Source organism: Natator depressus, chromosome 8 (assembly GCF_965152275.1).
Source record: "Natator depressus isolate rNatDep1 chromosome 8, rNatDep2.hap1, whole genome shotgun sequence".
Taxonomy (NCBI): domain Eukaryota; kingdom Metazoa; phylum Chordata; order Testudines; family Cheloniidae; genus Natator; species Natator depressus.
In genome coordinates this window covers 49,579,420-49,607,309 of record NC_134241.1, presented here as the reverse complement: position 1 = coordinate 49,607,309, position 27,890 = coordinate 49,579,420, and the positions used below count along the sequence as shown (strand labels likewise).

At 44.1% G+C, this 27,890-nt stretch overlaps 1 protein-coding gene across 3 annotated transcripts in view; it reads left to right on the top strand.

Moving 5' to 3' along the window:
- The window catches only part of COP1 (COP1 E3 ubiquitin ligase), a 212,431-nt gene that overhangs the window by 33,677 nt on the left and 150,864 nt on the right, over positions 1–27,890 (top strand). For all 3 annotated transcript variants that reach the window (XM_074960995.1, XM_074960997.1, XM_074960998.1), the window contains 3 exons: positions 9,384–9,443; positions 11,602–11,678; positions 17,720–17,777. In XM_074960995.1, the coding sequence (XP_074817096.1) occupies positions 9,384–9,443; positions 11,602–11,678; positions 17,720–17,777 (195 nt within the window). The remainder of the gene's footprint in view (positions 1–9,383; positions 9,444–11,601; positions 11,679–17,719; positions 17,778–27,890) is intronic.

Here is a 27,890-nt window from a genome sequence, read left to right as displayed (position 1 = left end):
AAGCCCTGCATTCCTTTTCACTTGTTGTTCAAAGGCTTCATGACATAACAGAGGTTGTGATATCAAAAACATATGGGATTTCCCAGTAAATGTACGAGACTCAAAAATTCTTTGCAAACTAAGCTCTTCCACAATGGATGTGGCAAAAGGTTCCACATCAGGACATTCAAGACATCAACAGCTTCAGTCTGTCTTGCTCAGGTTCTTGTGACCAATGATCTCCAGAGACTTATCCCAAAGAGGAAAAGATCTGAAATTTGTGCTTTGTAAAATTTCGGTGGCAGGATCATTGGTTTCAGGCTGTTTGTAGGAATCTTAGTTTTGCCTTGGAGCTATGGTTTACATTGTAGTAAGTATGTGACACCTTTGAATGAGATACTTGAAAGTGCATGTTCAGACAAAGTGGTCTCCAAATACATAAGCATAAAAGTGTTACTTCACCTTTCCCTGAACTCAGCTTTTGTTAGGATAGTTTAAAGTATTGTCTGGTAGTAGACTTGTAGGATTTTCTCCCCTTGATTGTCTGGATTCTGGGGAAAACCATCAGCATACAGGCCTTCTTGCCCTGGCAAAATATCCCTCTCTGTGATCAGTTGTATGGTGCTGAGAGGCTTTTTTGGGTTTAAACCTAGCCAATGTTTTTGCATTCATTAGAAGAGTGGTCTTTGAATGTCTTGCATGTGAGTAGAGCAGCCAGGTCTTCAAAGGGTATGTCTACACTGCAAGGAAAAACCCACAGTGAGTTTCAGAGCCTGGCTAATTTTGGCTTCAGCTGTGAGGCTAAAAATAACATGGTAGACATTTGGGCTTGGGCTGGAGACCAGGCTTTGAAACCTGGCAAGGGGGTGGGGGGCTTGGACCCCATGCTCCAGCTTGAGTGTCTACACTACTGTTTTTTAGCCCTGCAGCCCAAGTCCCTTGGGCCTGATACAATTGACCCAGATGTGTGTTTCCAGTGTAGACAGACCCGAAGAGTTTGGAGGTCTCCTTGAATGATGGCGGTGCTGCAGCTGCTTTTTATTTTAATTATTTAACTTTAGCACCAAGAGGCCTTGATAAGGATCTGAGCCTCTTTCTGCTGTGTGCTGCATGAACACTAAGGACCCAATCCCTACACTGTGGGGATCTAAGAACAGTAGGCAGCATGAGGATGAACATACATCCAGTGATGGGCATTGGTCCTCTAAATCTAGTAGAGATTCAGTTAAAAATTGCTTCTGATTATGTGCTAGAGTAGGTGGCCACCTTGCAGCCTGTGGATTCTGAGGTAATGGGGTCTCCTTTGAGGTATCCTAAGAGTCTAAGGATAATGGGATCTCCTTGGATCCAAGGTACTCAGATCCTTTGTGTGGAAGGGGTTGTGGGCCTGGCTTTCCCCAAATAAGCTATATAAAAAGCTGTCTTGAGGGCTCTTTCAAGTAGTCTGGACCCCCATCCACACTCGGGTCCAGTGGCTCATTGGGGGACCTGCTTTTCCTGCAGATGCCTTTGTTTCAGATCCACTCCTTTTCTCATATCCAACAAGAATTTGGTTATTCCCTGGATGCACAAAGGAAAGGGCCTGTATCCCAGCAGGCATCCTTCTGTCTCATTTTCTGCTGTGACTAACCAACATGCAGTTCTACCCCTTTAGAATTATCTTCTCCTCTGGGACTTTGCTTTCCTTCAGTGTTTTGACCTTTCACTACCCAGTCTCTCTTCCTTGGAAGAACAAGAAGGTTGTCACTTCTTACCACATATGATTTCACCTTTGTTCTTTAGTTATGTCAGGAGCCTCTGAAAGGATCAATTTAGGAGGAAGGCACATTATCCTGCAGCCTTTATTTGAGACTTTGACTGTTGAGAAATCTCAAGAACTTGAAGGATATTTCTTGAGGGTCTCATATGTCTGTGTGGCTATATCAGTGGCTATGACTGTCCTTGTCTTCAGGCACAGTTGGCCATGGAATTTTTTGCAGCCAGATTAACACTTAAATCACTGAGATTAATCTTTTTGTAATGAAGCAGCAGCCCTTGATCTGATATCAGAGGGACTTGCACTTATATTCAAGGGATTTTATCCCGCACGGTTCTTGACTTGGTCATTCTGGATTCGTTCTTTCCTAGAGGTTGCTAGAAGTGTGGGTTGCCTTAGGTCCAGCTAAACTGAAAATTCAGTTTTGCCAGAGGCCCTAGAACCAGTTCTAATTTGAGCTCTTGTCAGCAGATTATGACTTTTGTCAGAAGGCTTTGCCATTTAGCTCTGCTCCAGGCCCTGAATCTTCCCCATGCCCTAGAACTAAACACATGGAATTTTTCTAGGTCTGAAAGTGACTATCTGGCACAAATATACACTTTTCTGTTTCTGCAATAGGAGGGCATGGACAAACAAAAGTGAATTGACCATCCACAGAGCAAGTGATTTATGAGGGTGGCATCCTTATTAATCTTCAATGAGTTTCTCAGTTGCCTCCTAAACTCAGCTTTGGATGTTTATAATAAAGCTTCCGTTTGAAGCACTTCACCCCATTGCTATATTATTTCTCTTTATGGTGACTTTCCTAGTTATGGTGACTGAAGCTCTGTCAGTGGCATCTCATTAGTGCACATTTTACTCAAATTAGGGACTTGCTTTAAAGATGTCTTCCATTCTGTTATCCTTACCTTGTTCACTGAAAGGAAAATTACGGTACATTGTGGAGATGCAAAGAACTTAACTTCAAAAGGGTTAAATGATTTAGGAAATCGGATGTCTTTCACCCTCTATCATTCAGAAATAGAAGGAAGCCAAGGTATCAAAATTCTCCATTGCAAGGTGGGTGAAATTCTGTATCAAAGAAGCTTATAAAATCCACATCCTTTCCAAACAAAACAGTACAAGAGATCATCAGACTTCATGGTCTGAAAACTTGTGTGTTTTTTACACATTTGCAAGACAGCTACTTGGCATTAAGTTCACGTATTCATGAGATGTTATAAATTCGATGTAGAGACTTCTGTAAGCACAGCTTTAAACTGGTGTGCACTACACAAAGTCCATACAGTATTTGTTTTCTGGCTTGGGGGTTTCACTGCTAATTAGTCCCAGACTAGGAATAATGGACCTGGTTGTAGATAGTATGGTCTCTGTATAGCTAGGTTAACTTTTTTTTTTTTTTTAGGCCCACTGGATTGAAAATTTCCCCTCTAATTAGTCCTGATCACATTGGTCCTTTTTTAGCTCTATAGAAGATTGTGTATAGGATTTACATACATTTTAACAGAAATTCAGTATAGTACAGCTCTGAAACTATTTTTAGTGGTTCTGTTCCAAGATGGATAGAGCCAGTTACTGTCCCAGTGATTGACAAGTCTGACTTTCTTGTGCAAACTTAAAGCAAGGTGAGGGTGGGAGGGAATACAGTAACTCCTCGCTTAATATTGTAGTTACGTTCCTGAAAAATGCGACTTTAAGGGAAACGATGTTAAGCAAATCCAATTTCCCCATAAGAATTAATGTAAATGGGGCGGGGGTTAGGTTCCAGGGAAATTTTTTTCACCAGACAAGACTATATTACACACACACACACACACACACACACACACACACACACACACACACACACACACACACACACACACACACACACACACACAATTTAATACTATACCCAGCAGTGATGATTGTGAAGCTTGGTAGACGTGGTGAAGTCAGAGGGTGGGATATTTCCCAGGGAATGTCTTATTACTAAATGGTGAACTAGCATTCCGTTGAGCCCTCAAGGGTTAACCCCTTTTTGTTAATGTAACCTCACTCTACAAGGCAGCACAAATGGAGGGAGGGGAAACAGCATGGCAGATAGACACACACCTTGTGTGTGTGTGTATGAGAGAGAGAGATGTGCATTGCCCCTTTAAGTATGCTGACCCCACTTTAAGTACATTGCCTTTTTACGTAGATCAGTAAGTTGAGATAGCAGCTGCTGCCAACAAGCGCCCTCTGTCCTGAACCCTGTAGTGTCCTCCCCCTGCTCTATAGAGATGGGGTAACCGGGGGGTGGCAGGAGCAGGGGGGAGGGGGACACCCTGACATTAGCCCCCTGCTCTCTCTCACACCCCCCCCCAAACACACACACAGCAAGCAGGAGGCTCCTGGGAGCAGCTCCAAGGCAAAGGGCAGGAGCAGCACATGGCAGGGGGGAGGGACAGCTGAACTGCTGGCAATTACTGGGTGGCTGCAGGAACCAGATCTACAGGGGGGCTGCAAGTCCACCCTGGTTCCAAGCCCCCACCAGCTAGCTGCAACAAACTGCTCTTTCTGCAAGCAGTGGACAAAACAGGCAGCTGCCAAACAAAGTTATAAGGGAGCATTGCGAAACTTTAAACGAGCATGTTCTCTAATCAGCAAGGTAACATTAACTGGGACTTTAAGTGAGGAGTTACTTTACTATGAATAGTGAGGCTATCTATTCAGAGAAAAAGAGATCGGATAAGAACTACCTGGCTCTAAAACCTCCTACAATGGATGAAAAGCATAATTCAGTTATCCACTGAAGGGTGTAATCAAAATGAAAACAAACTGACTTAAGGATTTTTGTTAGACTAAAGCTAAACCACATAAAATATTCATGTTGAAAACAGTTCTTTAGACATGTCATGGCACAAGATGACGTCTAAATTGATGTGTTTGAATGTTCATCTACTTAGCTTAGCTGGCTGAATGTTTGATGTAGACTTGTTTCTTTTAAAATGTTTGTGCATAGACTTAGTAACTCACCAAAATAAGACTAATACTATTATCTGCCGCTTAAACATTATACCAGCACCACCTGACTGTAGTACACCTCAGTCTTGACTCACCACACCCCTCCTCATATAGGCTCTGGGCTCTTACAAAGCTCTCCCAATATGCCTGTCCTCACCTGATATGCCCACTGCTATTCCAAAGACTGTCAATTGTGTTAAATATTATGGTTTGTGTTTAACAATATGAACTCTCCAGGGAGTAGGATGAGACCAATCCTTACTTAGGGCAGGTTTAACTAGCAATGTTGAAGTGCTGCCACGGCTCTCCAAGCACTCTTAAAAAAAACAAAAAAACAAAAAAAACCCACCTCCCCAAGGGGAAAGCTATAGGCTCTGGGAGCGTGGCTCCCAGCGCTGGCGCACTGTCTACACTGGCACTTTACAGCGCTGAAACTTGCAGCGCTGTAAAGTGCCAGTGTAGACAAGTCCTTAGTAGTGAATATAAAAACAACTGTCTGATAAGCCGATGCTTTCTTTAAAAGATTTGTCCTTCTACAGATCTCCCATTTCTAGGTTCATGCAACAGTTAATAGAAGTTGGAAACTAACAAGTCTCTGTTAGGTACATATAACAGAGCCCACTTTTTTTCAGATGACTGAAACACCTGCCACTTGTTTCTTTGCCATTTTCTAATCTCTTGCTGCAAGCCAATATGTATGTCATAAATATAAAGGGAAGGGTAACCACCTTTCTGTATACAGTGCTATACAATCCCTCCTAGCCAGAGGCAAAACCCTTTCACCTGTAAAGGGTTAAGGAGCTTAGGTAACCTCGCTGGCACCTGACCAAAATGACCAATTAGAGGACAAGATACTTTCAAATCTGGAGCGGGGGGAAACAAAGGGTTCTATCTGTCTGTGTGATGCTTTTGCTGGGAACAGATCAGGAATGCAGACTCTCAACCCCTGTTAGTTAGCAAGTAATCTAGCTAGAAATGCATTAGATTTCCTTTTGTTTAATGGCTGGTAAAAATAAGCTGTGCTGGATGGAATGTATATTCCTACTTTTGTGTGTTTTTTTTGTAACTTAGGGTTTTGCCTAGAGGGATTCTTTGTTTTGAATCTGATTAGCCTGTAAGGTATTTACTATCCTGATTTTACAGAGGTGATCTTTTTACCTTTTCTTTAATTAAAATTCTTCTTTTAAGAACCTGATTGATTTTTTCACTGTTCTTAAGATCCAAGGGTTTGGGTCTGTGTTCACTTGTATCAATTGGTGAGGATTCTTATCCAGCCTTCCCCAGGAAAGGGGGTGTAGGGCTTGGGGGGGATATTTTGGGGGAAGACGTCTCCAAGTGGGCTCTTTCCCTGGTCTTTGTGTAAGACGCTTGGTGGTGACAGCATAGGGTTCAAGGACAAGGCAAAGTTTGTACCTTGGGGAAGTTTTTAACCTAATCTGGTAAGAATAAGCTTAGGGGGTCTTTCATGCAGGTCCCCACATCTGTACCCTAGAGTTCAGAGTGGGGAAGGAACCATGACAATGTTATAGAATAATAATAATTTTGGAGCAGATTTCCTGATATTTATCTCCATGCTACATTTTTGAAATGTTTTAATGTGTTTTTTATGGAGTTTATGAAAGTGAGAGATTAATTTCAGAGTAACAGCCGTGTTAGTCTGTATTCGCAAAAAGAAAAGGAGTACTTGTGGCACCTTAGAGACTAACCAATTTATTTGAGCATAAGCTTTCGTGAGCTACAGCTCACTTCATCGGATGCATACTGTGGAAAGTATAGAAGATCTTTTTATACACACAAAGCATGAAAAAATGGGTGTTTACCACTACAGAAGGTTTTCTCTCCCCCCACCCCACTCTCCTGCTGGTAATAGCTTATCTAAAGTGATCACTCTCCTTACAATGTGTATGATAATTAAGGTGGGCCATTTCCAGCACAAATCCAGGGTTTAACAAGAATGTTTTGGGGGTGGGGGGTAGGAAAAAACAAGGGGAAATAGGTTACCTTGCATAATGACTTAGCCACTCCCAGTCTCTATTCAAGCCTAAGTTAATTGTATCCAATTTGCAACTGAAATCCAATTCAACAGTCTCTCGCTGGAGTCTGGTTTTGAAAGTTTTTTTGTTGTAATATCGCAACTTTCATGTCTGTAATCGCGTGACCAGAGAGATTGAAGTGTTCTCCGACCGGTTTATGAACGTTATAATTCTTGACATCTGATTTCTGTCCATTTATTCTTTTATGTAGAGACTGTCCAGTTTGACCAATGTACATGGCAGAGGGGCATTGCTGGCACCTGCACATCCACCAATGTGATATATGCCATCGTGTGCCAGCAATGCCCCTCTGCCATGTACATTGGTCAAACTGGACAGTCTCTACGTAAAAGAATAAATGGATAGAAATCAGATGTCAAGAATTATAACGTTCATAAACCGGTCGGAGAACACTTCAATCTCTCTGGTCACGCGATTACAGACATGAAAGTTGCGATATTACAACAAAAAACTTCAGAAACAGACTCCAAGGAGAGACTGCTGAATTGGAATTAATTTGCAAACTGGATACAATTAACTTAGGCTTGAATAGAGACTGGGAGTGGCTAAGTCATTATGCGAGGTAACCTATTTCCCCTTTTTTTTTTCCTACCCCCCACCCCCCCGATGTTCTTGTTAAACCCTGGATTTGTGCTGGAAATGGCCCACCTTGATTATCATACACAATTGTAAGGAGAGTGATCACTTTAGATAAGCTATTACCAGCAGGAGAGTGGGGTGGGGGGAGAGAAAACCTTCTGTAGTGGTAAACACCCATTTTTTCATGCTTTGTGTGTATAAAAATATCTTCTGTGCTTTCCACAGTATGCATCTGATGAAGTGAGCTGTAACTCACGAAAGCTTATGCTCAAATAAATTGGTTAGTCTCTAAGGTGCCACAAGTACTCCTTTTCTTTTTGAGAGATTAATGACACTGACAGCTAGAGCTGAGCATAACTGGGACACATGCTGTGTAAGCTTCCCCTACAGACAGCTTTGCTAATATTACCTCTAACCAGGCCAACAGTACCTATTAGTATTCTAGGTATGGCTTTCTCAAGTTTATGCTGCCACTTATACAATGCTGCCTGTGTTGGTTTTGTAAATCATCTGCAGCAGTCTAGTTTTAAATCCCTGAACTAACTCCATTTGTGACCAAAATAAATGAGCTCAGAACTTTAGAGGGGTGAGATCAGTGCACTAACACAGTGTCACCTAGCTCTGGGGAAAGAGAAATCTTCTAAAAATCCATACCTGTTTTTCCTTTCCCTCTCTAAAAAGGCTTTTTCTCCTCAAAGACCATAAAATGTTAAATAGTTAATTCTTAATGTGATTGTGCTAGTGAGTTACCTATAGCAGAGTCGACATACTGGACTCTATGTTCAGTGGCAGGTACTTTAGAGAAGTCTGTGTTTGTTTTCTGCAAAGTATTTTATTGCTTTAAGAACCAAACTCAAGTACTCAAGCTGCTGTTTCCTGGAGCAGTTTGCTGATCAGCATTGGAATTTATGATGAACCATACAGATGCCTTTGAGTTTGGGTGACTTGAGAGGCTTCTACATTTCTGTTTAAAAAGATGCATTGTACTTCATCTCCAGAAATCTTGGCACTCTTTAGTGGAACTGCCCAGATAGTAACAATTTTTAAAACACAACCCCAAAGCTGGTCATCAATGGCATTTAACTTAGTGAATTAAGCTGATGCTGAAATACTGCTGAGACAGCCAGGCTGCCTGTTGTAATGTCCTCTCTAAGTCCTGTGTGTCTTGGGGAACCAGATCTACAGTGAAGCTTTTCTTTTGTCTGTTACCAGTATGTGTAGTCTTAGTAGAGCCTATTACCGAAGCCAACTTACAAATATACCACCTTCTGTTGTGTTTGGATTGCATTTCTCAAACTACTTTATCACAGGATGCATAGGAGCTATGTGAAGTTGTTAGTGATTGAGTAGATGGTGCTCTTTCCTCTGAATAGCTATTGAAGACCTGCATGGTTTTAGGGGGCGCTAAAATATTAAGTTTCCATCTTTCAATGAGATGTATGTCCAAAGCCACTCCCTTAAAAGTGTCATGGAGATATAACATTGGTGCCCTGGACAGATCCCTGCTCTGGCAATGTAATGGCAAACTTTTTGAATAGGCAGAATGTAATTTCAACTGGATATGGTTACCCTTGGCATGTTTTTATGAAAAGTAAGTACTAATTATTCTCTCTTTAGGATTTTGAAGAAGAGATTTTTTTTTTTTGGTTAGAGGTCTGCGTTTTATTGAAGGTAATGTGATCCCTGTGGCTCTCAGGAGGTTTCAAGCCACAATTATTTGTAAAGAATTATTTGGTAGATCCTTGTAAGGAAGGTGTTTAGAGAAGTACATTTTAATAATCTGGAGCCTTTTGTGACTACTTTTGAAGAATATAAACTTGCTTGTACTGTTTTTAATTCACAACCGTAAGCTTCATTTAATGTAGTTTGTTTGCTCATCTAGGTAATGTGTATACTTCTGTGCATAGTGGCTATATGAAATATTGTGTTTGGTAATTTAGGTTAGGCACCATAAATTAAGTCCATTACTTGACATCTATGGTGGTGCCAGTACAAGTTGGTTTAGATTTCTTTTCTTTCATCTACAGCAACTGGAGCAGATCCAGAAAGAGCTGAGTGTTCTGGAAGAGGATATTAAACGAGTGGAGGTGAGGAGCCTAGACATTCGTTGCAACTCTGGCAGTGTTTCATTTCCATCAAACTGTTTGCTTCTCTGTATGATGCTGCATGAAATTTATGGCCATTGCTTCAATAATGGGAAAATGAACAGATGATGCTCTTTCTTTAATTTATTAATTTACTGAATGCATACAGGCTGCAGCTTGGTGAAAAGGATCCATTCAAACCTACTACTCGACTTTATTTTTTCCCAGTTTCCTTTTTATTTTTTAAGAACTTCAGCATAATAACTTGGCATTAAAAGTCATTGTATTGATGATAAAAAATACTAGCTGATCAATTGTGGTGTTTTACTATAGCAGACTGAGTCATCTAAGAGCCTTGTAACATCCCAAGTTAGATCAATGTGTGTGTGGGGTGGGGAGGGGAGCGGTCCTCCAGTGGGGTGCATTGGGAAAAGCAGAAGTAGAAAACCCTGCTATATAGAAGGTGAACCACAATTAACTTTTCTCATTTCTATATGGTGTTCTTGGATCCTCATAGGGCACTCTAGTCTGGTACAGGTTTGTTTCCCAAGTATTTCTAAACCTTGCACCTTGCTCTATCCCCACTCATTCTCTAGACCACTCCCTGAACTACTTCTGCTCTGTCCTGTCCAATGCTCAACTTTGGGAGTGGAGAATTGGTGCTTTAAGAGGCTGTGGAGCTAATTCTGCAGCTTCATGAAATGGTGCTGCCCAAAAAGCTACTCGGGCACCAACTGAGCTCCTGCACCTGTCATTCCTTTTCAGGTTAACGGCCCTCCAACCAGTACCCACAGGCCCCCATATCTAGATTTCTTTATTTACGCTCACTGTATACATGTTCTGTAAAAGAGAGTCATTTACTCTAGGCACTTTGCTCTATTATAAAATACAAATAAACAATTCCAGGAACTTTCCCTTCACCCAATAACTGACTCAAATCAACCCAGCAGATAGAAACATATTTCAGTCTATGAAAAATATTCAGTCTAATCCAAGAGTCCACCCAGTCTTTCTCCACTTAGGAAAAACAAATGTGCATTGCAGTGTTCCTGAAGCTGATAAAGTAGGTCTGTTTCAGATGAAGGGGAGAGCACGTTCCAAAGTAGAGACACCTTCTTGGAAAACATCCTGCCACTTACTTCTCTCTGTTATGAGTGGGGCTTCCACTGATTGGCTGTAGAGCTGTGGCTGTATAACATGGGGAGAGAAATGGTCTTTCAGATAAAGGGATCTCAGGTCATTTAGGGCTTTATACATTAAAACAAACACCTTACATTCTATCCAGTAAAGAATTGGTCACCTGTGTCACTCCAAAAGTGCTGGTTGTGTGCTCTCGGATCATGTACCCTGTAACTAATGAGCTGCAGCATTCTGCACCAGCTTCAGTTTCTAGACCAATTTTAAGATGTAGCCCCATGTAGAGTACATTGCAGTGATCTGATCTGGAGGTGACAATCATGCATGATAGTTGCAAGATCTGTCCACCTCTGAAAGAAACAGGTGCAACATCTTGGCTATATGTAGATTTTTAAAAGGTGTGTTGCGGGGAGGTGACCAGGCCATAGCTTCTACCTAATGTTTCAATAGCAACTGGGAATCTAACCAGACTACTAGATTGTGCATTTTCCCCATCAGTGGCAGGTGATGCTGCTGAAGCCTAGTGAGTAACTTAATCTTTTCTGGTTTTGTTCAGCCCCCCATGTATTCTTGCCTTGACCCAAATTCCACATTCCTTTGCAGCTTCAAAGGCTGTTTTAGGAATAAGTTTGTATCTGTCTTAGTAGTGTGATTGCAGAACAAGTGAGCTGCAATGTAATATGCATTTTATGGGGGGAAATGGTCAGATTCCTGCTGAGCTGGAGGCGGCAGCATATCTCTCAGATAGAACCATTGATCTCTAATATGTAAGATGCAAGCCTCCCTGATCCTTGAGCAAGATGCACTGGCAGCAGGCCCTGAGAAGACCAGCTGGAATGGTAGCAGGAAATAGGAATCCATTACTGGGGAAAGAGCAAAGATTCCTATGTATGAATTAAGCAAAATTATATGCCTGTGGTTACCTACTACAAAAATTAATTTATACACCAAAACTATGTATTTGAAAGATGTCCATAGCATGCATATCTCTTTCGTTTTGTTGTAACTTGGCTCTCTGTTTCAGGAAATGAGTGGCTTGTATTCCCCAGTCAGTGAGGATAGTACAGTGCCTCAATTTGAAGCCCCCTCGCCTTCGAACAGGTATGAAGCTCGCAGCTGCTCAAAATTTGTGCTGCAGATCCCTCATATGGCTCTAGTCCTCAGCTGTGCCATGCACAGAACTCCACTAGTTCTTGGATCATATAAAAATAACATTCACATGGCCCATCTGTTTTCTCAGTGGTATTTATTTTCATGCCAATAAATTAGTGAAGAGAATGCTGTGTTGTGAATTCACAGCTGGATTAAAGATCTTCCTTTTCCAGAATGCTTTGAAAAACTTTCAGCTTTCCAGTACTGTACAGGTAAGTCTGCAGACAGTCTGAGTTGCTGGGTGTAAAACGTGAGTGTTAAACGTACATCTGTGCTTTTAAAATCATGTATTTAATTTGTGGTGGTTGGCACATACAATGTCCAAAACAATTTCACATTAAATAAGTGAATGACCTTTGATTTCCTGTTCAATATGAAAGGTTAAATTTGCATATTCTCGTGGTCAGATTTTTAAATTTAACAGACTCATTGGTTCTACCCACCTGCCTGCTCTCTGTGGTTAGATTGAAATGTCATTTCTCTAGTGTATTGTTGATGGGATTTTTTCAGTCTGGGATATTATGTGCCCTGGATTACAGATAAAATTGTGACTAACCTTTTGTGTGTCCAAGTTGCACATGTCAGCAATTTGGTTTAAAGTGCATTTCACTGTGCATACATTCCTATATTCATTCAACTGGAATAAGGTATGATGCCCCCAAGCTCTCATCTTTCATATTAAATGAAGGATATTTTTTTCTTTCTGGAAACACTTGTTTTAGTAGCTCTTTAAACCAGAGGTTACCAGCATGGGTATTGATTGATTGGTATTTATACTTTACTACATGTCTGCTAGCTGGAGAACTAAACCTAATAGCCCACAGGTATATGTGAAGGATGTTAGGAGGTACTACACTGGAGAGTTTCAGGGACAATGGATGAGTGAGGAGCCCTTCCAACAGCTGCTGGTTTTTGTACAAGGTTGTTACCCCTGGATCCTGTTTGGGACTCTGATCTTTTGTAATCATGTAATAGGTGTCTTAAAGTTTGGGGGAGAAAAGGGGGAAAAGAGGTGTCTGATACTCCATTCCTCTGCAAGTTCTTCTCTTCTGGGGCTTTTTAAACCAGTTCATAACTCCAGTATCTCTCTTCTCTGCTGCGTCTCATTGCTTCTGCAAGCAGCAGCTACATGAAATTGCCATGATTCTTGATAGTTTGTGCCGCTCACAGGATTCTTAATATTAGCAGTGAAACTGATGAGTCTTTAATTTCATGCTTCTGATGCTTGGGAAAGCTGGGAGTTTCAGGATCAGTAAGTTGATACTGCACTACTTCACGCTTTTCACGTTTGGACCATTATCATTTTTTTTTTTTTTTTTTTTTTTTTTTTAGTATAAGGGCTAGAAACTCTTCCTTAAAATGGAAGGTTAAGTTCTGCAGAAGTAGATAGTCTAGTTCTGTCACATGAAGCAAGTTAACAAGTGAATTTTTCAAGCACTGTTTTATACCATTTGGGACCTGGAATAATAATTTTTTTCTAGCCAAAGAAGTGTTTGAAAACAGTTTTAAAAATCTGGTCTGAAACCTGTGTAGGACAGTCTAGCAAGGGTTTTCTGGCATTCTTTCAGGTCTGTGTAGAGTACATGTGCTTGGGCCACTATAGATCTTGGTCCCAAAGCTACTCAAATTATTCACACTATGTTGATTAAAACTGCTTTAATTTAGTCTTTTGATATAGCAAAATACGTATCTTGTAGGCCCATTGGGCTTCTTGGTTTTAGAAATGTGACTGTTACACTGCTGTGACCCAACATTCCTTTTGTAACAAGATCCACTTACTGCTGCTCTGTTCTCCAGAATGCATGACTTGAGTGAAGCATTATTTAGTCTGGCATTAACTAAACCTCGTAGAAGAGACTAGTAGGGACTTACACAAAATGCACATGGGGTAGTCTCTCACCAAGCTTTTGAGAGAGGTCCCTTCCTGTACTCCTCAGTGACCCTGCCAAAATCGGGGCTCGTTCTGTAGTTTCTCTGCTAAAATGAGAAGTGGCATGTGAAGGTTCTTAAGAGACTTCACTTGCTGGATGACTTCGAGAGCCTGTATCTCTTGACACACAGTGGTCCTGTGTCTGGTTTCATATGACCAAAGACTTGAATTCTTTGGGTTTATTTTCTAGAAACCTCCTACTCTCTGAAATTAATTTGGCTTTCAGCACTGAACATATGTTGTGGTGAATAGTTCAAAAACTGCAACCTAGATCTGTCCTTGGAAAGAATACTACAGAATAATTGATGGGGGCTTTAAAATTTGCTGAATCCTCCAGTTCTATTAACTGAAATACTTCATCCTAAAAACACACTTTTTTAGAGATGCAGTGAACCAGTAAGAATGAAATGTATTTATATTTCATGTATTATAGTTATAACATATAATTTTCCATGTTCAAATACTTTATTAAATTATATGGATATTTTCAACTTGCTGTTAATTAAAATGGTGTTTAAACCAGTACATACTTTGTCAGCATACTTTCTGTCCTGTTGTAACTTATCTGATCAGCATTTGTTACTAATGCATTTTATAAAATAGCATGAAGTTACCTTAAATATGTGCTGATAGAAAACAGACTTTTCCTTTTGTCTGTCATACTGTTCAATTTATCTTGTTGTGTTTTTCCTTCAGATTTACAGTATTCCGCCTTGAAATTTAGAGCCTTCAGACTTATGCCCTATCTGATTTATCCTTTAATCCACTTTTACTTATGATTCAGTAGTCCACTCCACCAGTACTGTTTTCATTATTTTTTTTCCTGCTTGAACATCTCTAGACCCTGTTTGAAGACCAGTTCAACTTTTTTCTCCGTTTTCCACATTTGCCTCTTAGTCGTCATAGCCAAAAAAGTGATGGTTGCTTATGTACTTTCTATTTCCATCTCATTTATATCCACACTCTCGAACTTTAAAATAATCCTATATTTTTTGTAGGTGAATACTGCTGGAGGAAACCTCACTGTTGTAACTTTGAATTTATATTCAGCATGTGTAATGAATGCTTCAAAGAAATCAAAACTTTTTTGTGCACTTCTGCAAGATGTGATGAAACATTATGTGGGGTAATGGTACAGTACTTTTTTTTAACAGGATTAAGGTTTTTCTAGTTTTGTGTATTAGGGAAATACAAACAATTATGAGTAAGATTAAAAACTAAAACTACTCAAAAAGTTTCTCTTCACCTTCCCCCCCAATAAAACAAACAAAAAAAAACCCTGGCCACCCTGTCTCTCTTTTGGGTGGTAAATGACATGAGGGGAATACATCTCTAGTTTCTGAGGCAGTAATTGAAAATTTAACCATTCTGTCATGAGTTCCTTGGGAAGAGACCCAATAAAAATTAATTACATGGTAGCCCAAGGTTCACTTTGTTCAAGCAGTATTTTTTGTCCATTGACTCCAGTTTTGTCTCAATTTGCTCCTTCTTGCTCCAGTTGCCACCACCCACAGTTGATGTTTGTCCCCTTTTTTGTTCCCAGATTTTATAATGCCTATTATAATTTATTAATAAATGTAGCTGAATTTCTTAATCACAAAAATATTTAAAAGCCTTTAACAGGACTTTAAATTTAAGATACTTGAATAATTGGAAAAAAAGAAAGATTACAAGAATCTGCAAGTCAACTTCAGCTAAGGCAGGGGTGGCGAACCTGTGTCTCCGGATCCACATGCAGCTCTTCAGAAATTAATATGTGGCTCCTTGTATAGGCACAGACTCCGGGGCTGGAGCTACAGGCGCCAACTTTCCCGCCCCCTCCCCTGAGCCGGCAGTGCCCTCCCCCCAGAGCCTCCTGCATGCCATGAAACAGCTGATCAGGAGGTGTGGGGAGGGAGCGGGAGGTGCTGTGGGGGTTGGGGGAAGAACTGCTAATGTATTATTGTGGATCTTTGGCAATGTACATTGGTAAATTCTGGCTCCTTCTCAGACTCAGGTTGGCCACCCCTGAACTAAGGGTATTACACAAAACTACCTTAGAATTTGTCTGTGGATAATGGAATTATATCTACACTTCTGGAACCTAGATTACATTGCGTTACCAGCATATCTATAGCAAAAATAAGACTGGACACTTTAAGTCTGCTGTGCTGCTGTTAATTCCAGTTGTATCTGCCTGTTGTAACAGCTTGTTTTTCAGCTGTGCATCTCTCTCCTGCTGTCACCGGCAGGAACTGGTGTATGCATTTTGTTTGTCTGCCCCCTCACCCTCCCATGATTAAAGTTTATTGTCCCTGAATGTGCTTGAAGCAGCATTATTACTTTTTTTCCTCCACAAAGATCTAGTAGAAAATAATTCTTTTCCTAGAAAGTGTTTTGTTTTTTGCTTGTAGCTTTTCTGTTTTGGCTGTGCAAGTGTTAAGACATCAGCAGTTGGAGTTCACTTAAAAGTTAACTACAAATGTGTTTAAAGTTTTAATGTTCTCTACAAGTCAGATTTGCCTCCAGTAGATTTTTAAAAACTAATATTGGAGTGAAGTATTAAAGCCCAGTTACAAGTATTTTGGCTTTCTAGATTTATAGCTTGTGGAAATGCTCTTAATGCTATGTCGGTAGTCCTGTAGTGCACGGGAATGTCAGTGTCGCTGATCAGCGCTGGCAACCATAACCTAAACATAAGAGTTTTGAAAAAATTGATTTTACACAGAAAGACCAATAAAAATATTTCCAGTAACCTTATAAAAACTACCTGTTCCTCCACCCCACCCCCCATTAAAACATAATCTTCAGTGAGAACAATACTTCTATCTAACATACATTGTAGGTGAGGAAATTAAAGTGAAACTGAATAATCTGTTTCAAGACAAATGAAATAAAGTAAACAAGACAAGAATACTGGTGAAAGCAAGGCTTTCAAAATTTTTTACAGTAGATATTTGTAACACAGATTGTTGACTAAATAATTTTAACCTGATAGTGTTCTTGTGTGGTAGTCTAAAAATGCTTCAGGGGCAAATAAAGGCTGATTACTAAGTGGTACTGGGGAAGGGATTTGTGTATCATACAGAAATAAAATGTTACAGGCAAGATTTTCAAGCACTGGTGCCTAAAGTTAGGGTTCTAAATACTTTAGTTGGCTAAATAATGGGCCTGATTAGCAAAAGTGCTGAGCAGTCTGTAGCTAGCTGCTGGGTCCTCAGGCCATGTAACTGTACCTCACAAACACAAAGTTTAGGTGCCTCACTTTAGGCAAGCTGTTTTTCAAATCTTGGCTTCAGTCAATGTATGCGGATGGTCAACATGATAGGAACTAACCATAAATAACTATTCTTATAGAGAAGTGGTTTGTTCATTTCCTAGCCTCTGGAAAAAAAAAATCCAGAAGAGGTGAGCTCAGTGTCTTATTTCAAAATTAAAAGTATGCAAAACTGGAAAATAGCGTGCCGTAGGAATGTTTCTGATCGGTAATTCTGGATCTGAACATCAACTTAGAGATCTGTTCTTCACAACTCAAGTACCAGGGTTGGGTGGGTTTGTTTGTTTGTTGAGAGGCAGGTCAGACACTTCCAGAGATCATCTCTATAATATTAAGGTGACTGGGTCAGTAATTTTCCAAACAAGGTTTTTGACTGTTCCCTTCACATCACTATCTTGGACCCCATGAAATACCAGTAACTCCCTTTAGGAAGGAAGGGGTACCTACACAATTATTTTGTAATAGCAGTATGTAGAAGGTATGCTTACACTACATGCTTTACATACAGAACACATCTGTCCTCAAATTTTGTTTGTAACACTATCACACTTGACTGTACTTGGATAGAAGTGTGTTTAAGAGTAATTTAGAATTTCTTGTAGACATAAGACATATCCACATTCTTCTCTAAGCCAATCTCTCATTCTGTATATTTAAAAAGGCTTATGTTTCATGCCTACAAAATGAATTTAAAACACAATTTTGCTGCTATATGTAATAGGAAAAATACGTAGGTTGAAAATGATAAAGGATGAGTGCATAGTGACTGATTTTAAGCAGACTCCGTTTCTCTTGGTTTTACAGTAATATTATCGATTCCACAGAGTACAGCCAGCCTCCAGGATTCAGTGGCAGTTCTCAGGTAAGATAATACATATGTCTGGAGGGAGGGACAAAGGGCAAAGATTGTTTTCAATCTCCAGGACATTGGCCAAACTGGCTCTTATAAATCTGAATCCTTAAATAGTCACCTAGTTATCTGTGGCAGAGACTAAGCTATAGGAATAATTGCATATTCTCATGCATCAGGTCATATTCAGGTACATGCTCTCTGCAGGGAGAAATGGTACCATACATTTTAGGTACCTGACTTCATTTCCAAAGTTGATTTTTCTTGTGACTGTATTAGATTGGGGAACCTGTTTGAAGCCTCATTTCTCCTTGCTTGAAACCGTACAGTATGTAAAAGTTCTCTGTGTAACTTTTAGTGCGCAGTAGCAGGGTCCACATGGCGATATAATGTACAGGTAAAAATGCTTTTGAAACTTAAGTTTTAGAGCTAGCTACGGATACAAAAATTAGAGTAAATACATTGAAATAATCCTGAGACGGCATTTCTGTAGCATATTTTGTGGTAATATCAGTTGGTAGTTAGTAAATGGATAGAGGAGGTTCTTTTTTTTTCCCGAGACATTTTATAGCTGCGTTATTGGTAGCTAGATACCATGGTGACTGGCTCTGTATAAATACCTTTTATCTATCTGGTTTTAAAGGGAGTATAAAATACAGATGGAGAGTTTATGTTCAAAACTCTAATCTAGCATGTTCTTTATTTGTTGCTGTCCATGGATGCTACTTGTTTTAATACTTTAATTTTGCTTTTGAAATAGAAAGAAACAGCATAATTCTACCACCCCCTCCTTCTACCCCCAACCCAAGCTAGGTTTTCCCATCACTCTGGATAACAGCCTGTTAGTTTGAAAATCATATATACTGAAGTCTGCTCTCTCTAGGGTGGATTGTTAATTAAATTTTAATATATTTTTGGGCTGGGAATCTAGAAATAATTAATGTTAAGAAACATTTAATTAAATTTTCATTTGCACAAGAAATCTCCAGTGAAAATAGTCCATATGAATATAAACTGAGCTGCATTTTTTGTTAATCGTCATGGTAAAATCAGTTCTTCTTCGAATGATTGCTTATGTGAATTTCACAATAGGTGTGCATGCTCGCCACGGGCACCGGTGCCAGAAGCTTTTTCCCTAGCAGTACCCGTTGGGGGGCAGGGGGGAGCACCCCAGCGACCCCTGGAGTGGTGCCTGCCTGGCGCGGTATAAGGGGAACTGCGTCCTCCCCCCGCCCTCAGTTCCTTCTTGCTGCCAGTGAAGGTGCGTCGGAACTACTCTGCTCCAGCTTTGCTGTAGCTTGTCCCCAGATCTGTTTGTTCGTTCAGTGTTAGTACCTGTAGTTAGTTCAGTTAGAGCGAGCGCCCGGGCCAGGGCATTAGGGTCCGGGCTATTCTGATGGAGTCGGCGCTGACCCTGACTCCGGCGCGCCACTTCGAACCGGTACCCTGCACCATGGTGTCAGTGCGCGGTGACCCTCTGGTGCCATTGACCAGTCAGCACCACTCCCCGTCCATGGGGAACACCAAGAAGGCTAGAATGATGCCTTCTTTGCAGCGGCACCGAAGTAAACCCGGGACAGAGGCTAGACCCATGTCGGGCAGTCCTCGATCCCTACTGGCCTCTAGGCCTCCGACTCAAGTCGAGCGGAGTAGCCCGGCCCACGCGGATTAGGCCTCCCTGGATGTCCGGAGGCCCTCCACACCGGAGGCCCTCCAGGCAGCCCGGGACGTTATGTCCATGCTGGCTCCATGCTCCAGAGACAAGCCTCTGCTGGGATCTCTGCAGTCGCCTCCGGCTCGGTACCGGTCTCTGACGAGGGAATGTTTCTGATGCTGTTCGCCGCCCAGTGACAGTTCAGGGCAAAGTCCACGTGGATCACCCTCAACTCCCACCAGACTGTCTGGTTGGGTTCCATCCGACCGAGACTCTCGGCACCGCTTCACCTCAAGGAGCAAACACCGATGGGACCGAGGCAGGCGTCACCAAAGTTTCTTGTCTCGGAGGGATTATTGCAGTCGGTCACGGCACGGGCGTCGACGCCGTTCCCTCTTGGAATCCGGCTTGGAGACCCCGCCAAGGCATCACCTCTGCAGCCCCGGGCATCGATTGCTGGCGTCTCGCCGTCGTGGGTCCACCTGTCTGAGTTAATAGCAGAGCAGCTGTTACCGACGGTACCGGTCCTCCATGTCAGGATCTCGGTCCCGTGGTTGGCATTGCTCCTGGCACCGCTGCTCCTCCTGGTCTGGGGACAACGGCAGGTTGTACGTCAGCCCGGCCTCCATTCGCAGTTGTCCATCGATGAGCCAGGCTGAACAACCAGCTCCGACGATGCCGCAGCACGTGCAGTGGGACCTGGCCCCGTGGCCGGCCCACTGGTACCAGTGGACACTGTGGCCCCCGGCGCAGACCCTGGTGGGGGCTCGCTTGATGGCAGGAGCCTCAGAAGCACCATCGGCCTCCCTCTCCAGACCTCCAAGGAAGGAGTCAATGGGACGTACATCCTTGGCACCATGCCCGGAGACCGAGCAGGTGGTGGACCCTCCGGTGCCGGCGGACACCCAGAGTACCGCACCAGCTTCCTCACCCTCCACAGATGAGGTGATTACGGCCCTCCCCCATCTGTCTCACAGGAAGACGTTAGGGCCCACCAAGAACTCCTAAAAAGGGTGGCATCAAGCCTCCACCTCCAGGCAGAGGAGATGGAGGAGGCCTCAGACTCCCTGTTCAGTGTGCTGTCCTCTTCAGCACCGGGCAGGGTAACCTTGCCTCTCCATGAAGGGGTGGCAAAAATTTCAAATGCCCTGTGGCAAACGCCGGCCTTGTTGGCCCCCATCTCCAAGAGGGCAGAACGCAAGTACTTTGTACCTGCCAAGGGACACAAGTACTTATACGCCCACCCGGCGCCCAACTCCCTGGTGGTCGAGTCGGTCAACCACAGGGAACGGAAGGGCCAGCCAGCCCCTACCCCAAAAAATAAAGATTCATGGAGGCTGGACTCTTTTGGAAGAAAAATGTATTCGTCCTCGAGCTTTCAGTTATGAGTGGCAAACCACCAGGCTCTCCTGGACCGGTATGAGTTCAACCTGTGTGGCTCCATGCCCAAGTTTGAGGACTCCCTCCAGGAGCGTGATAGGAAGGAGGTCAAAGCGCTGGTGGAGGAGGGTACAGCGGCTGCCAGGGCAACCCTGCAGGCAGCTTCGGATGTAGTGGAGATGGCTGCGTGATCCATGGACACTGCGGTGTGCATGACAAGAGCATCGTGACTCCTACTCTCTGGGCTGCCCAGCGAGGTGCAGACCTCCATGCAGGATCTCCCATTTAACAGCAAAGCTCTGTTTGCAGAACAAATGGATACAAGGCTGCATGGCATGAAAGACTCCCGCACAACCCTCCAGACTCTGGGTCTCTACGTTCCGGTTCTGGCTCTGGCTAAATCTAAATTCAAGCCGCAGCAGACTCCCGCTCAGGCCACTCACCCGAAATACGAGGCCGCATATAAGAAGTCACGGGACTACAAGAGGCACCCTCGGAGGCAGTCTCGGCCTGCTGCACAACCTGGGCCCTCCAAGGGCAAGCAGGCGGGGAAAAGGTGCTTTTGACAGGACGCTCGGGGGTGCCCTGCCAGTTCTCTTCAGGGATCCACCCTCAATAAAGCTTCCCTTCTCCAATCAGTTGTGTGCTTCCTCCTGGAGTGATCACGGCTGACCTTGGACCGATGGGTCCTCAACACCATCTCCCTGGGCTACACCCTCCAATTTACTTCCTCCCCGCCCAACTATCCTCTGCCCCTGTCCCTCCCTGGGGGACCCCTTGCATTAAGCTCTGCTCAAGTAGGAGGTGGGGCAGCTCCTGAGTCTAGGTTCACAGACGATCCAGGAAGTTTTTGGAAAGGGTAGGGGACAATTTCCTGATGCAAGTGCTGGAGAAACCAACTAGGGGCAGAGCTCTTCTTGACCTGCTGCTCACAAACCGGGAAGAATTAGTAGGGGAAGCAAAAGTGGATGGGAACCTGGGAGGCAGTGACCATGAGATGGTCGAGTTCAGGATTCTGACACAGGGAAGAAAGGAGAGCAGCAGAATACAGACCCTGGACTTCAGAAAAGCAGACTTTGACTCCTTCCGGGAACTGATGGGCAGGATCCCGTGGGAGAATAACATGAGGGGGAAAGGAGTCCAGGAGAGCTGGCTGTATTTTAAAGAATCCTTATTGAGGTTACAGGGACAAACCATCCCGATGTGGAGAAAGAATAGTAAATATGGCAGGCGACCAGCGTGGCTTAACAGTGAAATCCTTGCTGATCTTGAACACAAAAAAGAAGCTTACAAGAAGTGGAAGATTGGACAAATGACCAGGGAAGAGTGTAAAAATATTGCTCGGGCATGCAGGAGTGAAATCAGGAAGGCCAAATCACACCTGGAGTTGCAGCTAGCAAGAGGTGTTGAGAGCAACAAGAAGAAAGTCAAGGAAAGTGTGGGCCCCTTACTGAATGAGGGAGGAAACCTAGTGAGAGAGGATGTGGAAAAAGCTAATGTACTCAATGCTTTTTTTGCCTCTGTCGTCACGAACAAGGTCAGCTCCCAGACTACTGCACTGGGCAGCACAGCATGGGGAGGAGGCGACCAGCCCTCTGTGGAGAAAGAAGTGGTTCAGGACTATTTAGAAAAGCTGGACGAGCACAAGTCCATGGGGCCGTATGCGCTGCATCCGAGAGTGCTAAAAGAGTTGGCGGATGTGATTGCAGAGCCATTGGCCATTATCTTTGAAAACTCATGGCGATCTGGGGAAGTGCCGGACGACTGGAAAAAGACTAATGTAGTGCCCATCTTTAAAAAAAGGAAGGAGGATGATCCTGGGAACTACAGACCAGTCAGCCTCACCTCAGTCCCTGGAAAAAATCATGGATCAGGTCCTCCAGGAATCAATTCTGAAGCACTTAGAGGAAAGTGATCAGGAACAGTCAGCATGGATTCACCAAGGGCAAGTCATGCCTGACTAATCTAATTGCCTTCTATGATGAGATAAGTGGCTCTGTGGATGAGGGGAAAGCAGTGGACGTGTTGTTCCTTGACTTTAGCAAAACTTTTGACATGGTCTCCCACAGTATTCTTGCCAGCAAGTTAAAGAAGTATTAGCTGGATGAATGGACTATAAGGTGGATAGAAAGCTGGCTAGATTGTTGGGCTCAACGGGTAGTGATCAATGGCTCCATGTCTAGTTGGCAGCTGGTATCAAGTGGAGTGCCCCAAGGGTCCGTCCTGGGGCTGGTTTTGTTCAATATCTTCATAAATGATCCGGAGGATGGTGTGGATTGCACCCTCAGCAAGTTTGCAGATGACATTAAACTAGGAGGAGTGGTAGATACGGTGGCAGGTAGGGATAGGATACAGAGGGACCTAGACAAATTGGAGGATTGGGCCAAAAGAAATCTGACGTGGTTTAACAAGGACAAGTGCAGAGTCCTGCACTTAGGACGGAAGAATCCCATGCACCACTACAGACTAGGGACCGAATGGCTAGGCAGCAGTTCTGCAGAAAAGGACCTAGGGGTGACAGTGGACGAGAAGCTGGATATGAGTCAACAGTGTGCCCTTGTTGCCAAGAAGGCCAATGGCATTTTGGGATTTATATGTAGGGGCATTGCCAGCAGATCGAGGGACGTGATCGTTCCCCTCTATTTGACATTGGTGAGGCCTCATCTGGAGTACTGTGTCCAGTTTTGGGCCCCACACTACAAGAAGGATGTGGAAAAATTGGAGAGAGTCCAGCAAAGGGCAACAAAAATGATTAGGGGTCTGGAACACATGACTTACGAGGAGAGGCTGAGGGAACTGGGATTGTTTAGTCTGCGGAAGAGAAGAATGAGGGGGGATTTGATAGCTGCTTTCAACTACCTGAGAGGTGGTTCCAAAGAGGATGGTTCTAGACTATTCTCAGTTGTAGAAGATGACAGGACAAGGAGTAATGGTCTCAAGTTGCAGTGGGGGAGATTTAGGTTGGATATTAGGAAAAACTTTTTCACTAGGAGGGTGGTGAAACACTGGAATGCGTTACCTAGGGAGGTGGTGGAATCTCCTTCCTTAGCTATTTTTAAGCTCAGGCTTGACAAATCCCTGGCTGGGATGGTTTAGTTGGGGATTGGTCCTGCTTTGAGCAGGGGTTGGACTAGATGACCTCCTGAGGTCCCTTCCAACCCTGATATTCTATGATTCTAGAGGATCCTAAATGGTTCCTTAGTTTTCATAACTTAGTAAGCAGCCTAATAAAGTGCAAAACACCTGCATGGGCTTTATTATAGAGAAAAAGTCTTCCTGTAAGGCAGTGGTTATCAACCTTTCCAAACTCCTGTATCCCTTTCAGGAGTCTTTGTCCTGAGTACCCCAAGTTTCACCTCACTTAAAATCTACTTGCTTACAAAATCAGACATAAGTATCACAGCACACTATTACTGAAAAATTGCTTACTTTCTCATTTTTACCGTATTATAAAATAAAACAATTGGAATATAAATATTGTACTTGCATTTCAGTGTATATAGGGCAGTATAAACAAGTCATTATTTGCAAATTAAAAATTCATACACTGACTTTGCTAGTGCCTTTTATGTAGCCTGTTGTAAAACTAGGCAAATATCTAGATGAGTTTATGTACCCCATGAAAGACATCTGTGTGCCCCCAGGGGTACATGTACCTCTGGTTGAGAACCACTGCCCTAAGGCTCCCACAAACCCTAGCAGGGCTTTAGCCAGTCCAACATCAAACTATGTTTAGCTGGCGTTCTTCAATCGGGTCCCAAAGTAAAGAGAAATACAGGCTCTAAGCCTTGGTCCCAAAACACAGGTTGCTTCTCCCCCTCACGGCTCCCGTACAGCACAGTTCCCTGTAGCAGTAAGAGTTGCGTTCAACATCTCCTCGTTGTGTTTGGCCCTTTGGTCTCAGAGCATTCCCCCTAAACCTTTTCTTCCTTGGTAGGAAGAAGCAAGATTTTGCTTTTTTCCCCTCTTGTGCCAGCTGCTTGCTTGTCTCTCCCTCTCTTGCCTCTCCCAGTGTTGCTTAGCAACTGATTGAGTAGCCAAGGAGCAGACTTCCTTGCCTATGTAAGCGGGGGAATAGTCCCGCTATTGTGGGGAACTTTCCTGGCTTCTGCACTACCCCGGTGAAGTGGGCTAGCGAAAGGATCTGAGTCCTCGCTCCCACTTCCTTTACCCAGTGGCCTCCCTGCCCTTGAGGACTCCCCTTCCACTCTCCTGTCTGGCAGAGTCCTCGTAACCCCAACAAGGCTGGGCCTGGGATTCCTGGGGGGCTCGACCCCCCAACCCTGCTGTGGTCACCTAGGACAGGGGCTAGGGTGTCCCCACTCCGGGGTACTCTCTCTGCACTGGGCACTTCTCTGACCCACTGACCATTACATACAATTTAAAGCAAATGCAAGTTATTTAATCAACAATTAATTTTAAAAAGAATAAGGAAAAATGGGAACAGTTAAAGGAAACACATCAACCCGCTCTATGGCAGGGAACATCACAAACAGTGTCTCTGGAATGTCAGGGCAGTTCACAGTCTGTTCCTTGTAAGTCCCAGGCCGCCTTCTCAGGCCCTGGCTGTGCTGCAGGGGTGCTGTGGGTTGGACGCTTGCTCTGGTGGTGGCCACAAGCTCTCAGGCTCTAAGTGGTAGGACCCTTCTTCCCAGTGTCGCCCCCGCCCTGTCGGGGGGGTTATGATCGAAGCCTGGCCTGCAGAGCCTCTTGGCTGAGGCGTCTCCCTGTGCTGGGCCTGCTGCCCAGGGTCCCCCTCGGTCTCCCCAGCTGCTCACCGCACCCAGTGCCGGACTGCTCCAGCCCCAGCTCCACCACTCTGTCTCTGCGCTGCTGCTGCTCTGCCTCCAGCTCCCTGGGCTGCTTCTTTGGCCCCTCTGGCTCTGGTTGCTGCAGCTCTGCTCCCAGGACAGGTCTGCTCTGCAGGCTGCTTCTGTGACCCTGCTCCCAGCACTGACCTGCTTCGTGGGCTGCTTTTCTGGCCCCTCTGGCTCTGGTTGCTGCAGCTCTCCTCCCAGGGCAAGTCTGCTCTCTCTGGGCTGTGCCTCTGGCTTTGGGGCTGCAGCTCTGCTCCCAGGACAGGGTCTGCTCTCTCTGGGCTGCTTCTCTGGTTCCTCTGGATCTGGCACAGCTCTGCTCCCCAGCTTAGCTTGGGCCCCTGTTTTCTCCTTAGCTTGGCCCCACTCTGTCTGACCCAGGCAAATCCAGCTCACACGGAGGACGGGACCTCCCTGGCCTCCTGACTCCCTGATTAACCTGCCCGCCCTGTCATTCAGGTTGACCTGGAGCATTGGCCTCTCCCCATTGTTCCTGGGGGCTGTCAGTCTCAGGGTCCTGATTCCCCATCGACCCTTCCCCCTTTCTAGTACTGGGAGCTAGCAACTAAAACACCCCCACTGAATGTTAGTGAGGGGGCAACAGTCCCCTTACACCTAGATAGGGCTGGTGCAACAACTAGGCGAACTAGGCGGTCGCCTAGGGCACCAAGTTGTGAGGGGCAGCAGTGGAGAGGAGGTAAGCTGGGGCAGGGGGGCGGTGCACAGGGGAACCGCTCCCCGCCCCAGCTCAGTTCTGCTCTGCCTCCTCCCCTGAGCACCGCTCTGCTCTGCTTCTCTCCTTCCCAGACTTGCGTGCCTGAGAGGTGGGAGAAGCGGCGGCATGCTCGGGGAGGAGGCAGAGCAGAGGTGAGCTGGGGCGGGGAGCTGCCATGGGGGGGGCTGCCTGTGCTGAGGGGAGGGGGCAGCGGGGAGCTGCTGCTCCGGGTGGGGCGGGGGGGCTGGCTGCCCGGGCCAAGGGGAGGGGACAGTGGGGAGCTGCCGGTGGGGGTGGGGCCGGCAAGGTGGAAGTTTTTTCATCTGGGGCTTGAAACCTCCTTGCACCGGTCCTGTGCCTAGAAGCTTGATTGGTGCTTCATTAAAGTAGGCACAGTTGAGCATTTAGCTGATCAAGACACGTTAATGCAGACTGATTCCCAGTACAACTCAGTTTGCCAGTCTGAGATCTGTTGGAGTGGAATTTGGCTTTTAAGATCTAGTAATGGCTTTGCTAATCATATTAACTACTTAGCATGTGATTGATTTCATCTTAGTACAGACTGGAACCACCTAGAAGATTCAGGTTTAGGTTGTATTACTCATCCTATTCCAGGCAGTTGTCAAGTTGAAATGAAGTGATTGCTCATTGCTGTTTGCAGTCATCTTGAACCTGAGTCATTTGCAGTATGGTAGGCACAATTTGCTGAGGCTAAAGCAGTTGCATCCTGGTTCATGTAATTAACATAAAGATGGTATTAGCATGTCCCGTTCAATATTTGTAAAGTTGTCGTGTGTAGTTCATTGTCAAAACTGCAGTGAAGCAGAGATGCTTAATGTCAGGTGCATTTGGCATAAAGCTGAATTGCTGTCGGTATACAATGAGTACCTACAAGATATGTGCAATCAGCATGAAATGGAAGTTGTGAACTTAAGGTTCATCCAGTCAATATATAGTCAGGGAATGTACATGATGGGTAGTTCTTGACGTTTTCATTGCCTTGTTTTGTTCCAGGTTACTTGTTCATACAGTGTACTCTTCATAAGGTGTATTCCTTTAATTTCAATTTAATTACATCCTTGTTGGCTTCTTGCTGGTTGTAATGTGAGAGTGACTTATTGTTTCTGAACTGAGAGTAAATTGCTAATTACGCAAGCAAGAAGCATGTTGAATGTGTTAACTTCTTAGGCTGAAATCCTGGCACCTTTGTGGCAGTGCTCCCATTGACTTCAGTGGAGCCAGGATTTCGTACTTGGCTTGTGCATTATCATGTGATAAACCTTTTTGTGCACCACCAGTGCTGCTGCTAATGACCCAGTAGGGCTTGTTGTAGTGCCTAAGAGCCACAGTCATGGACCAGGACCCCCTTGTGCTAGTCCTTGTACAAACAGAACAAAAAGACTATCCCTGCCCATGTACGTTTGAGTTTCTATATTGGTTCTTTTTTATGTGCCCTGATATAATGGGGTGAAGTTTTTATATGTAAACTTATCTTTTATAAGATCAAGTAAAGAGAATGTAACTCATATAGCAGATTTCAGAGTAGCAGCCATGTTAGT